Source organism: Octopus sinensis, linkage group LG17, assembly GCF_006345805.1.
Source record: "Octopus sinensis linkage group LG17, ASM634580v1, whole genome shotgun sequence".
Lineage (NCBI taxonomy): Eukaryota > Metazoa > Mollusca > Cephalopoda > Octopoda > Octopodidae > Octopus > Octopus sinensis.
Window position 1 is genome coordinate 24,880,391 of NC_043013.1, and position 12,745 is coordinate 24,893,135.

Below are 12,745 nucleotides of genomic sequence, written 5' to 3' on the forward strand. Positions count from 1 at the left end.
AGACATTTGTACTACAGAGCCAGAAGCAGTTTCAGGCAGGTTGGTATCAAAAGAGTTAAGCCAGTTAGTTAAGCTAGTTATTCAATATACAAGATATACGAGAGATTGTATTTTCGTATATGTGAAAGAGTATTAGCTTTGTTTAGTAATGTTTTTCTTACGGGGAGATCAACTGCACATTGTGTAATATATAAGTCATTTGTTTCTTTCTTTCTATTAAACATGGTGGACATAAATTTCTGACAATTTTACGAGTATTTTAAGGTTTATTTTTAATTTCTTACCAAATGCATTTGAATATTATTTTATTTTCCTTCAAATTTCGATTATGCAAACTTTATCCAATGAATAATTTTTAAATGCTTAATACAATTGAATTAATAGTAATCACCAAGCTAATATGGCAGTCCTGTAAGTTTGTGTGTCACATAGCTAGCTTGCTAGAGGCGATGGCCTCTTGAAGCTAATCAACGGCAGCATTCGTCCTATATTTATGGACTGCCATATTAGCTTGACGATAACTATTAATATCCAGTATCACTGCTGTAGTCTCCTTTAGAGAGACTTAGAAATAATGATATTCTACAATTGAATTAGTACAGGAGGAAACGAGTATCAAATTAGCATCACATTCCATTCCATTTATAAATGGGAAAACTCGTGGTTTCATATTTCTAGAATGTTTATTGTTTGTTTTCTAATGACTAAAACCATTTTATTCATGTTAAATGTTGTACTTTAATGAAGTTATATATTATATTTTTAATTAAGTATATTTTTAGACCTTAATCAATTTTTTTTTTTAATTTTAGAGACAGAAAAGGTCAAGATTCCAGCTGTTGTAGTAATGGTTGAAGGTGGACCTGGAACTCTGAAGACAGTCTTTAGTTCAACTTCATGCCATACTCCAGTTATTGTAGTAAAGGTCTGTAAATATTCCATAATCTAATTACTGGCAGAGCAAATTTATACTGTTTAAATCTTTAGCATTTCAATCAACCAATATTTGGCCCAAATATTCTGTTTTATGTTCAAATTGGCTGGATCTGGCCTCTTACAATGTATTCTAGAAATAAACAGGTGTTAACCAGGTGATACACGAAGGAGTCATACCCAATGACTGGTGTAGCAGCATAATAGTCAACTGCTACAAAGGTAAAGGTGACGCCCTAGATACAAATAACTACAGGGGCATCAAGCTGTTGGATCAGGTAATGAAGGTTACGGAGAGGGTTATAGCCCAATTAATTAGAGAGAGAGTTAGCTTAGATGATATGCAGTTTGGGTTCGTGCCAGGGAAAAGTACTACTGATGCTATATTCCTGGTAAGACAGCTGCAGGAGAAATACCTAGCCAAAGGTAAGCCCTTGTACCTGGCTTTTGTTGACTTGGAGAAAGCCTTTGACAGGGTCCCCCGATCCCTTATCTGGTGGTCAATGAGAAAACTAGGGATAGATGAATGGTTAGTGAGAGCTGTGCGAGCCATGTACAGAGACGCTGCTAGTAAGGTGAGGGTAGGCAACGAGTACAGTGAAGAATTCCGGGTAGAGGTTGGGGTCCACCAAGGTTCAGTCCTCAGTCCCCTCCTATTTATCATAGTCCTCCAGGCAATAATGGAAGAATTCAAGACAGGATGCCCCTGGGAGCTCCTCTATGCTGATGACCTTGCTCTAATTGCTGAGTCACTATCAGAACTGGAGGAGAAGTTTCAGGTGTGGAAACAAGGATTAGAATCGAAGGGCCTTAGAATCAACCTAGCCAAAACCAAAGTCCTAATAAGTAGGAAGGTGGACCAACCACAAACGACTTCAGGTAGATGGCCCTGCTCGATCTGTAAAAAAGGTGTAGGTAGAAACTCTATAAGGTGCACCAAGTGTAAGCTATGGACACATAAGAGGTGCAGCAATGTCAAAGGTAGGCTAACTGGGAAGATAGTTTTCGTATGTAGCAGATGCTCAGGAGAAATAAACTCTGGAAACGTGCAGAGACCAACTTCTACCACGTTCCAGGGAGACAAACTAGAAGTAGTTGATAGCTTCTGCTACCTAGGAGACCAAGTCAGTAGCGGGGGTGGGTGTGCTGAAAGTGTAACTGCTAGAGTAAGAATAGCCTGGGCAAAGTTTAGAGAGCTCTTACCCCTGCTGGTGACAAAAGGCCTCTCGCTCAGAGTAAAAGGCAGACTGTATGATGCATGTGTACGTACAGCCATGCTACATGGTAGTGAAACATGGGCCGTGACTGCTGAGGATATGCGTAAGCTCGCAAGAAATGAAGCCAGTATGCTCCGATGGATGTGTAATGTCAGTGTTCATAATCGTCAGAGTGTAAGTACCTTGAGAGAAAAGTTGAACCTAAGAAGCGTCAGTTGTGGTGTGCAAGAGAGACGGTTGCGCTGGTATGGTCATATGACAAGAATGGCTGAAGATAGTTGTGTGCAAAAGTGCTACACCCTAGCAGTTGAGGGAACCTGTGGAAGAGGTAGACCCAGGAAAACCTGGGACGAAGTGGTGAAGCACGACCTTCGATCTTTAGGTCTCACCAAGGAAATGACTAGAGACCGAGACCTATGGAAGTATGCTGTGCGTGAGAAGACCCGGCAAGACTAGTCAGGCCATAACCCGTGGCCCCTACCTGGGACGTAGTCGATCCACCTGTGCATACCTTCCTTCTTGTGACACTTGTGAAGACCTGTTGAGGCAAGTGAAAATCAAATCAAATCAAAATCAAATCAAATCAAAAAATCAAACAAAATCAAAATAGATGAACATCAATGGAATTTGTATCTTTGTGGTACCAGTGCCGGTGGCACACGAGAAAACCATCCGAACGTATCCGAGCGTGGTCGTCTGCTAGCCTTGTCTGGCACCTGTGTCGGTGGCACATAAAAACACCATCCGAGCGTGGCCGTTCGCCAGCCTCGTCTGGCACCTGTGTCGGTGGCACATAAAAACACCATCCGAGCGTGGCCGTTCGCCAGCCTCGTCTGGCACCTGTGTCGGTGGCACATAAAAACACCATCCGAGCATGGCCGTTCACCAGCCTCGTCTGGCACCTGTGTCGGTGGCACATAAAATCACCCACTACACTCTCGGAGTGGTTGGCGTTAGGAAGGGCATCCAGCTGTAGAAACACTGCCAGATCTGACTGGCCTGGTGCAGCCTTCGGGCTCCCCAGACCCCAGTTGAACCATCCAACCCATGCTAGCATGGAAAGCGGACGTTAAATGATGATGATCATGATGATGATGATGATGAAACAATCATGGGAACCTGTGAAAGGAGTAGACCTTGGAAAATGATGAGAAAGGATCTTCAGACACTGGGCTCACTGAGATGACAAGGGACTGAGACTCTGGTGATTTGCTGTACTTGAGAAGATATTTCAAGCTAAGTAAAATCACAGCCATCCATGGCCACACCTCTACTCCCTCTCCCAGCCAAGAATTCTTTGCCTTGCAAGTGCCAGTGCCAAATAAAATGAATTTGTGTCACCTGTGTTGGTGCCACGTAAACAACACTTGTGCTGATACCACATAGAGGTACACATGCTGGTTGTACATAGAAAGCATCTGGAACTGTGTAAAGTGATTGGCATCAGGAAGGGAATCCAGCTGTAGAAACCATGCCAAACCAGACAATCGAAAGCTGGACAGCTCTCCAGCTGGCCAGCTCCTGTCAATCCAATCCATGCCAGCATGGAAAACAGACATTAAACGACAATGATGACATCATTGAAATCTCAAAGCTACAAGATAATGCATGATTAATTCAAAACATTGGGTAAAAAAAACATTACATTTGACAGAGTAATCTGGATACGGACGGGTTAAATATCTTGTGATAAGGCAAAATACAAGCTTGTAATTAGGTGACAGGCAAACAAGAGGTCAACTCGTATAAAGTTTTACATGAATGCAGAATGTTTTATCAAAATATTTTGATACTTTATTTGGTTTTTATGGTTAGTTGCTCTTTTTTTTTTCTATGAAATAATCAGAAGAGAAATGGCAGTGCTTGTAACTCTCTTGCATGGCCTCTGGGATTGGGAGAAGAAAAAGTAAGTACTGTCTGAAAACCCTAGGATTCATAGGACCAGTTACCAGATTTCTGTGGTGTATAAGTGACCAAGATCACAACACTGCCCCTAAATGGGATGCCAATGCACTGCTAGGTTACTCATTTACAGCTGACTGAACTGAAGCAATACAAAATTAAGTGTTTTGCTCAAAAGTACAATAAACCACCCAGACCAGAATTCGAAACCACAATCCTGTAGTCATGAGTACAACACTCTAACCACCAGGCCATGTGCCTTCATGACTGGAAGAAAGAGATAAGGAAACTACAGTGCATCAGACTGAAAAATTGTCTGAATTCTTGCAATTTACAGGTTAAAATTTTGAATTCAATGAGCATTTTCAATTTCTCTATTTCATTGTCAGGGATCTGGTCGGGCAGCTGACATTATGGCTTACGCTTACCAAACGGCATTCAAGAATGTAGAAGAGGAAAATGACAAAGATATAACTGATGGGTTAGTGTTTTCACATCTTCTTCACAATGACTTATCATCTTTCATCTTTCATCTCTTACAGTCATTAAAGTGTGACCATGCTGGGGCACCACCGTGAAGAGTCTTTAGTCGAATGAATCAACCCCAGTATTTTTATTTATGCCTCGTATTTATTATATCAGCCACTTTCTCTTAACCACTAAGTTACAGGGATGTAAACACACCAACACCAATTGTAAAATGGGGTGTGGGGAACAAACAGATACACACACTCACACACGACTGACTTCTTCCAGTTTCCATCTACCAAATCCACTCACAAAGCTTTGGTTGATCCAAGGCTATAAGACACTTGCCAAAGGTGTCATGCAGTGGTTGGGAAGCAAACTTCTTACCACACTCCCATGCTGATACCTATGTTGGTGTGTTTACATCCCCATTACTAAACAGTTTGGCAAAACTGACCAATAGAATAAGTACTAGGCTTACAAAGAATGGGGTTGTTCGACTAAAGGTGGTGCTCCAGCATGGCAGTAGACAAGAGTTGGCCAAAGTCACCTGACAGCAAATCAAAATTCCATAAATGCTTAATAGTCAAGACTATTGAAAAGGTTGCAAGATGCATTGAAAATTTTAAGAAAATAAAAATAAGAAATAAGTGGAAATTTTACTGGTGAGTGTGTTAAATTATAAGGCACTAAAAGAAAATGACTCTCCCCAGACACAACTTAATATTAAATTTATTATTTATTCCAGTTATGAATGTTTTATAATTGAATGCTGTGTGTTAAAATCACCATTTTTTTTTTCAGCATTTGTCTATTTATTAGCAAAGTCTCATATAAAATAATTTTTTGTTTCAATCTTGGAATTAAATGGCTTTGATTTACTGTCCAGTAACTTTTGGCCAACTCTGTATTTGTAAACCTCTGTATTTTGAGTTCAACTGTCACCAAGGTCATCTTTGGTTTTCATGTTTTGCAGGTCAATAAAATAAGTACCAGTTGAGCTCTGGAGAAGGATAATCTCCCAGGGTCCAAATCCAAATGTTTTCTCTCTTTTTTATTCTTGATTGCTGGTTGAAGAAAATTCACTTCAGGAATTGTAAAAATGTTAAATGTTTGGTGATAGCAAGAGCATCCAGTTGTAAAACCTACAAAAAAAAATTGTATATCTGCCAAGAAGCTTGCTTCTGGACCACATGGTTCTAGGTTCAGTCCCATTGCATAGCACCTTGATCAAGTGTCTGTTAATATAGCTTCAAGCTGACCAAAGCCTTGTGAGTGGATTTGGTAGATGGAAACTGAAAGAAAGCCCCCATTGTGTGTGTGTGTGTGTGTGCCTTTGTTGTCATTCATTTGAAAAATAATAGAATATTTTGTAAAGTAACTTTGTCGTTATTTGGTTGATCTTTGGAACAAATTAACATGAAATTTTAATGGAAGGTCTGGGTTTGATCCCATTGAGTGATAAACATAAATGTTGTCTTAAAGACCCAGAAGTGCTCTCAAGCAGGGTGGAACCAATTGGGTACAGTCAGTTAACATTTGTGTCATTAATATTATTTGTTGTTTCAGGTGGTGAGCTGGCAGAAACGTTAGCATGCTGGGCAAAATGCTTAGTAGTATTTTGTCTGTCTTTACACTCTGAGTTCAAATTCTGCCAAGGTCGACTTTGCCTTTAATCCTTTCGGGGTCAGTAAATTAAGTGCTAGTTGCATACTGGGATCAATCTAATCGACTGGCCCCTTCCCCAAAAATTTCAGGCCTTGTGCCTAGAGTAGAAAAGAATATTATTTGTTGTTTGTGACACCAGCAGAACAACACAACTGATATCTGTTGTTTTGTATTTGTTTGTTTTTTGTTTCATTTTGTGTTGTTTTGTTTTGAACCTAGATATCATCATTTGTTGTTGCCTGTTCAAGTAAGAGAATAGACTCTCTGACATAACTTGTTAGTTGTGATACCAAGATAGTACCCCATTCAGTTAACATAACTTCTTATACATTATTTACATTTGAGCAATATTTATCCTCATCTTGTTTGTTGTTAACCACTATGCCATATGCCCATGGGCATATGGCATAGTGGTTAACAACAAAGGGCTACTGACCCCAAGATTCCAAGTTCAATTCCAGGTAGTGACCTGAATAATAATAATAATAATAATAATAATGAAAAATACCTTAGGAATGGGAACCCAGGTTCAAAATTTCCCCAGGATACCTGATGAACGCTAGAGAGTATATCAGCTGAAACGTTGTGTTAACAACTAACAAGACAAGGACAAATATCCATCAAATGTAAATAATGTACATAATTCCTCATCTCTCAAATATAGAACTGTATAACTTCTTGTGAAATTGTTCTATTTATGTAACTTTTCATTCTTTTTCAATTTTTTTTTCTCAATGTTTATATATTTTTCTTATTTATGCTTTTTACATTGAACTTTTTCTAGATCACTACCAGATGAGCTAAAAGATGCAATCAGAAAAAAAATCATTCAAGAATTTGGCAATAATTCGAATATAAATGATTTGCTCAAATATGTCTGTGGTTCCCTTGATCATCCAAATTTAGTGACAGTTTTTGAAATGGATTCTAAGGATTCAGTTCGAGATATTGACATGGCAATCTTGAAGGCTCTTCTCAAAGGTCAGAACTATTTTAAGAATAATACTTCATTTCTTTACATTTTCATTAGAATTTAATTCTCATTAAATTTTACATTGGATGTCAAAAAGTAAAGTTTTACAAAGTTTAACTTTAGAAAGTCTTCTTTTAAATTTATTAAAACTCCCAAGGGTCTTTTTTTTTTTTTTTACACAGCTTTCAGTACAGCTCAAGACCTTATCCCTTTAGTGTTCAGATTATTCTGTCAAATGTGATGTTTGTTTATTTAAAATGGTTTGAATTAATCATGCATTATCTTGTAGTTTAGAGATTTCAGTGATGTGATTTTTTAGCTTTAGGATGACAAGGTAGGGCTGAGGTAAGAGGTGAGATCTGGTCAATTTCAATATAAAACAGGTTAAATATTTTGGCCGGATATGGCCGGTTTGAATGCTAAAGGGTTAAAATATCTGAGGATGGTAAAACTCAAACTAGTCAGATAATAAAACAAGACTTCAGCTCAGCCCTGAACACATCTATAATGTATACAACTATAACACATCTATAATGTATACAACCACAGAGTCTAACCCAACAATTATCAACTGGGTTCCAGATAACCCTTAGGGGACCACATGGCCCTTAGGGGTCCATATGGCTCTTAATGGTCCGTATTTATGTGCAATAAACTGGTTATACTTCTACAATACACAAAACATTTTAACAATTTTTTAATACAATTCCTGATAATATTTAATAATGAAAATATAATTGGATTTTATTAAAGATCGAATGACTTTGGGGTCTCCCTGAGTAAAATTGGAATCAAAGAGGTCCACAGATAAATAGATAGAAAATTGGTTGAGAACTGCTGGTCTAAACTGTTTGAACTGCTTGTCTTGTAACTTTCACTGAACCAAACAAATATGAAGTAAAACAACCTGAAAAATAATTCCAGTAATAATTCCTGAAAATGATTTAGGTATAAAAATTACATCTAATGCCATTTTTTTATATGTAAACTGCCACTCCTACCATCATAACAATTAGGGTTCCAGTTAATCCAATCAACAGAACAGCCTGCTCATGAAATGCACATGCAAGTGGCTGAGAACTCCACAGACATGCATAACCTTAATGTAATTCTTAGGGAGATACAGCATGACACAGAATGTGACAAGGCTGGCCCTTTCAAATACAGGAACAACTCATTTTTGCCAGGGAAGTGGACTGGAGCAACATGAAATAAAGTGTCTTGCTCAAGGACACAGTGCACTACCAGCTATCGAACTCACGACCTTATAATCGTGAACCAAACATCCGAACCAGTGAGCCAATTGCACACCCTCTGATTACTGCTATCCACCTTTAATGATTTAAGAATGCTAAAATATGAACATCATGAACAACAATCCCATCCATCTCATGCGTTTAGTCTTTGAAAGATTTGGACATTATTCCTTCTTCTTTTCCTCTCGTTGCATAATATTTAGATATAGTAAGTTGGCAATTAAATGTTTTTCTTATTGATTGATATTTTATTTTTTAATCCCTTTTCCTTGTTAATTTTTTACTTTGTACCTCTGTTTTAATCTCTCATGACAAAGCTTTAGATAAAGTTGGAGCATACATACGTATAGTAGAGCACTGGCACAGTTTAGGCTACCTGTTGTCATCTGTAGTTGTGGTACACTTCCGTTGGATTTACTTCAGGAACTCCACAGTGACAGTTAGGGTAATATTAATTAATAGGAGATGGATTTTGAATTAGACTTTTATTAAAATAAAAGTCTAATACAAAATCCATGTCCTATTGTTAATTAATACTATCACATGTATATATATATACCAGAGTAAGCACATAAATGTGAATGAAACAAGGTGGAAAAAATAGTACTCAAGTACCAGAAGTAGAGTAATATGCTTTACTTTATCAAAAAGTATTAAAAAAATCACAAAAACTGTTACTCAGATTTCTAGGCTCCCATTCGCCAGACAGTTTTGTTTATGCATTCTAAAGTGTGTGTATATATATATATATACATACACAGTCACTCCTGTGACTGAAAAGCCAAAGCTCCAGGGGGATATTTGTGTGTGGTGTGCATGTGTGTGTATGTGTTATTGTCTCTTTGCTATGCCATTGTGTGATAGTTGTAACTGAATACCTTCATTATACATGCATGTATATGTATGCATATATAAACCTTTGTGTTTCAACCAAAGTTCAATAGTTCTGTGTAATTTATTTGAAACATTTTTTTCTGCAAATCAAGCAAGGTGCAATAAGAAAAATGTTGAAATGAAAAAATCTGAAATAGAAAAATTTTTAGATCATCCCACTTTTCCATGCATATTGCAAAGGTCAGATAGAATATTGTTGGGGGAGGATTTTCTGCAGCTAGATGCCCTTCCTATCACCAACTCTCTTTTCAAACAAGGTAATGTTTTTCTGTAACCATTCATACCTTCAGAGAAGATTGGCAACAAAGAACATTGCTTGCATAATGAAGGTATTCAGTTACAACTATCACACAAAGCCATGGCAAAGAGACAATAACACATACACACACATGCACACACACACACACACATATACACACACACACAAATATTCCCCTGGAGCTTTGGCTTTTTCAATCGCAGGAGTGGCTGTGTGGTAAGAAACTTGCTTCCCAACCGAGCTGGCAGAAATGTTAGCATGCCGGGCGAAATGCTTAGTGGTATTTCGTCTGCCATTATGTCCTGAGTTCAAATTCCGCTGAGGTCAACTTTGCCTTTCATCCTTTCGGGGTCGATAAATTAAGTACCAGTTACGCACTGGGGTAGATGTAATCGACTTAATCCCTTTGTCTGTCCTTGTTTGTCCCCTCTATGTTTATCCCCTTGTGGGCAATAAAGAAATAAAAAACTTGCTTCCCAACCACATGGCTCTGGGTTCAGTCCCACTGTGTGGCACATTGGGTAAATGTTATCTACTATAGCCTTGGGTCAACCAAAGCCTTGTGAGTTGATTTGGTAGACAGAAACTGAAAGGGACTGATAAAATTATGTAGATACCTGATGAGAACCCAATAAGGTTTGAAAATTAAGGTTGTTCATCACTCTTTGGTCCGCAGAGAAATGGCTAAAATTTTCCCTGTTTATAATTATACCATATGATACATATATATTATATCTTGATACCAATATAAATAGGCTTACAAAGAATAAGTCCTGGGGTTAATTTGGTTGGCCCGAAGCTATAGTAGAAGACAGTAGGACTGAACCAGGAACCATGTGGTTGGAAACCAAGCTTCTTACCATGCAGCCACTCCTGCGCCTATATGTTCAAATTCTTTCTGCTGTCTGTTAATGGCTCCTCAAAAGAGACAATGCAGAATTATGGATCACCACACACCATCATTTGAGAAACAGTCAATATCATATTGCTTTAAAGGAAAGAGAGAACAACACTATATTGTGCTTGTTTATGTGTTTCAGTACTTATGGACCTGTATGTGTGTACTTGAATGCAAATGTTTAAGTGGCTGTATCTATATTGAATATAGCATCTGTTTTCCACAGCAGCACATCTAATCATGAAATCTATTTGCCCATACTTTGAAGAAAGATGATTCACATTCAAAAACATTAATCCTGTAATCCTATATTCTATTAGGAATGCTGTAAGTGTTACTACTAACATTACAATCAAGAAGACACATCTATTTTACGAAATATTGATCTTTTTTTATGTAAGCACAAAATCAAACATGAAATTAAATTACAAAGTAGGGTGGGAATACTATTGATTGGATCTACCCAAGAATATAATTGGTTCTTCTTTTATGATTCATAGGATACAATATTTGGCTCCAAAAGGATTTCAGTTCAAAAGAGAGATGGAACTAAATACTGAAAGATATTTAAACACATTTCTGAATACCACCAGTTTTTGTACAATAAATATTGGTCTCTATTTTTGGCACAAGGCCAGGAATTTCAGGGTTTGGAGTAAGTTGATTCCATCAACCCTCAGTAATCAACTGGTACTTATTTTATCAACCCCTAAAAAGATGGAAACAAACTCAACTGTGGCAGAATTTGAACTCAGAATGTAAAGACAGACAAAATGCTGTTTAGTATTTTTGCCTGGCATGCTAAAGATTCTGCCAGCTTGTTGCTTTATACATTGCTGTCCGAAATATCTGGAATATATTATTTTCTACTCGAGGCACAAAAGACCCGGAATTTTAGGAGAGAGGGCCAATCAATTAGATCGACCCCATTATGCAACTGGTACTTAATTTATCAACCCTGAAAGGATGAAAGGGAAAGTCAACCTTGGCAGAATTTGAACTCAGAACATAAAGGCAGATTAAATACTGCCAAGCATTTCGCCTGGAGTGCTAACGTTTCTGCCAGCTCGCCACCTAATATCTGGAATATATTATAACCATGAATAACTGGATGAAGTTATTTTAGATTTGTAGACTTTAGCAACATTCCTATTAATATATGCAAATATACTATAAATATAGTCACAACTGTATTCAGCTTATAATTGATTCACATTCATAATTCAACATAAATTGACTCACTTTTACACAGTCAAACTTAACCATATTTGGAAAAATGCTAAGAAAGAATTAAAAGACGTTACAGCCGGAAATGTTGGCACAAATGACTCTAATGATTCAAGCAGTCTTCAGTAATTAAAAAAGTTACTGCTTTTATTGATGGTAGACCAGCAATCCATTGTTAAGTGTTTATATCCAGTACTTATTTCATGGAGCTCTTGATGAATGAATAGTGGGGGAGCGGGGTCGTATCTATCGCTGATGTGCATTAAGTATGTAAAAATCATGCAGAAAATCGAAAAATTGATGCTCTTCAAAATGAAGTCCCCTGTTATTTGTTCTGCATCAAGTTATTTAAACACTCCCTTATCACTGTTGTCATGGAAAATGTTCTGAGCCAGTAATTGCCCTGTCGAAAGCCTTTAACCAACAATGCCTTTATTCACAAATTGTAATGCAAAAATATGTGAAATAAATAAATATATTTTGATTCAGTAAAATAACGACAACCTTTTATCAACTGCTTGTTTATTATGAAATCTATATTACAGCAAATGACAAGAAAGTAGAAAATTTGAGGCTTACACTGGAATGGAACAGAAGTGATATTGCAAAGAGTGAAATATTTACGGATGAAACTCTTTGGCCAGTAAGACAACATATTTTTTTTTGTTTTTACTAATAACCATAAGTTGAAGTGTTACTAAATTTAATTCTTTTTTTCTCTTTGAGGAATAATGTAAAATTACATTGATAAGAAATATATTCTGACTCTGTTATGAAAGGCTGAAGATTCCCTTCAGTCATGAATGTCCATGGGATTGCACTTGAAAGTTCCTCTCTAAGGTATAAGTCCAGGCAAGGTTGTTTTATGAAAGACCAGCAGTCGCCCATGCATACCAGGTTTCCCTCTCCACGCCACCGGTGTTATTCAAAGGGAAAGGCAAAGACTGATATAGCTTAGCACCAGTGATATCGCAACTCATTTCTACAGCTGAGTTAACTGGAGCAACATAAAATAAAGTGTCTTGCTCAAGAACACAACCCAGTCAGGGA

General features: G+C 37.4%; 1 protein-coding gene and 1 long non-coding RNA gene across 8 annotated transcripts in view; one reads left to right on the forward strand and one right to left on the reverse strand.

Moving 5' to 3' along the window:
• Positions 1 to 12,745, forward strand: part of LOC115221077 (transient receptor potential cation channel subfamily M member-like 2) — a 151,886-nt gene that overhangs the window by 66,665 nt on the left and 72,476 nt on the right. For all 6 annotated transcript variants that reach the window (XM_036510452.1, XM_036510455.1, XM_036510451.1 and 3 more), the window contains exons 7-10: positions 813 to 925; positions 4,442 to 4,533; positions 6,973 to 7,169; positions 12,241 to 12,338. In XM_036510452.1, coding sequence (XP_036366345.1) covers positions 813 to 925; positions 4,442 to 4,533; positions 6,973 to 7,169; positions 12,241 to 12,338 — 500 coding nt within the window. The remainder of the gene's footprint in view (positions 1 to 812; positions 926 to 4,441; positions 4,534 to 6,972; positions 7,170 to 12,240; positions 12,339 to 12,745) is intronic.
• LOC118766755 overlaps positions 1 to 12,745 on the reverse strand; it is a 39,800-nt gene that overhangs the window by 4,229 nt on the left and 22,826 nt on the right. For both annotated transcript variants that reach the window (XR_005002668.1, XR_005002667.1), the window contains exon 2: positions 11,099 to 11,177. This is a non-coding gene — a long non-coding RNA (uncharacterized LOC118766755). The remainder of the gene's footprint in view (positions 1 to 11,098; positions 11,178 to 12,745) is intronic.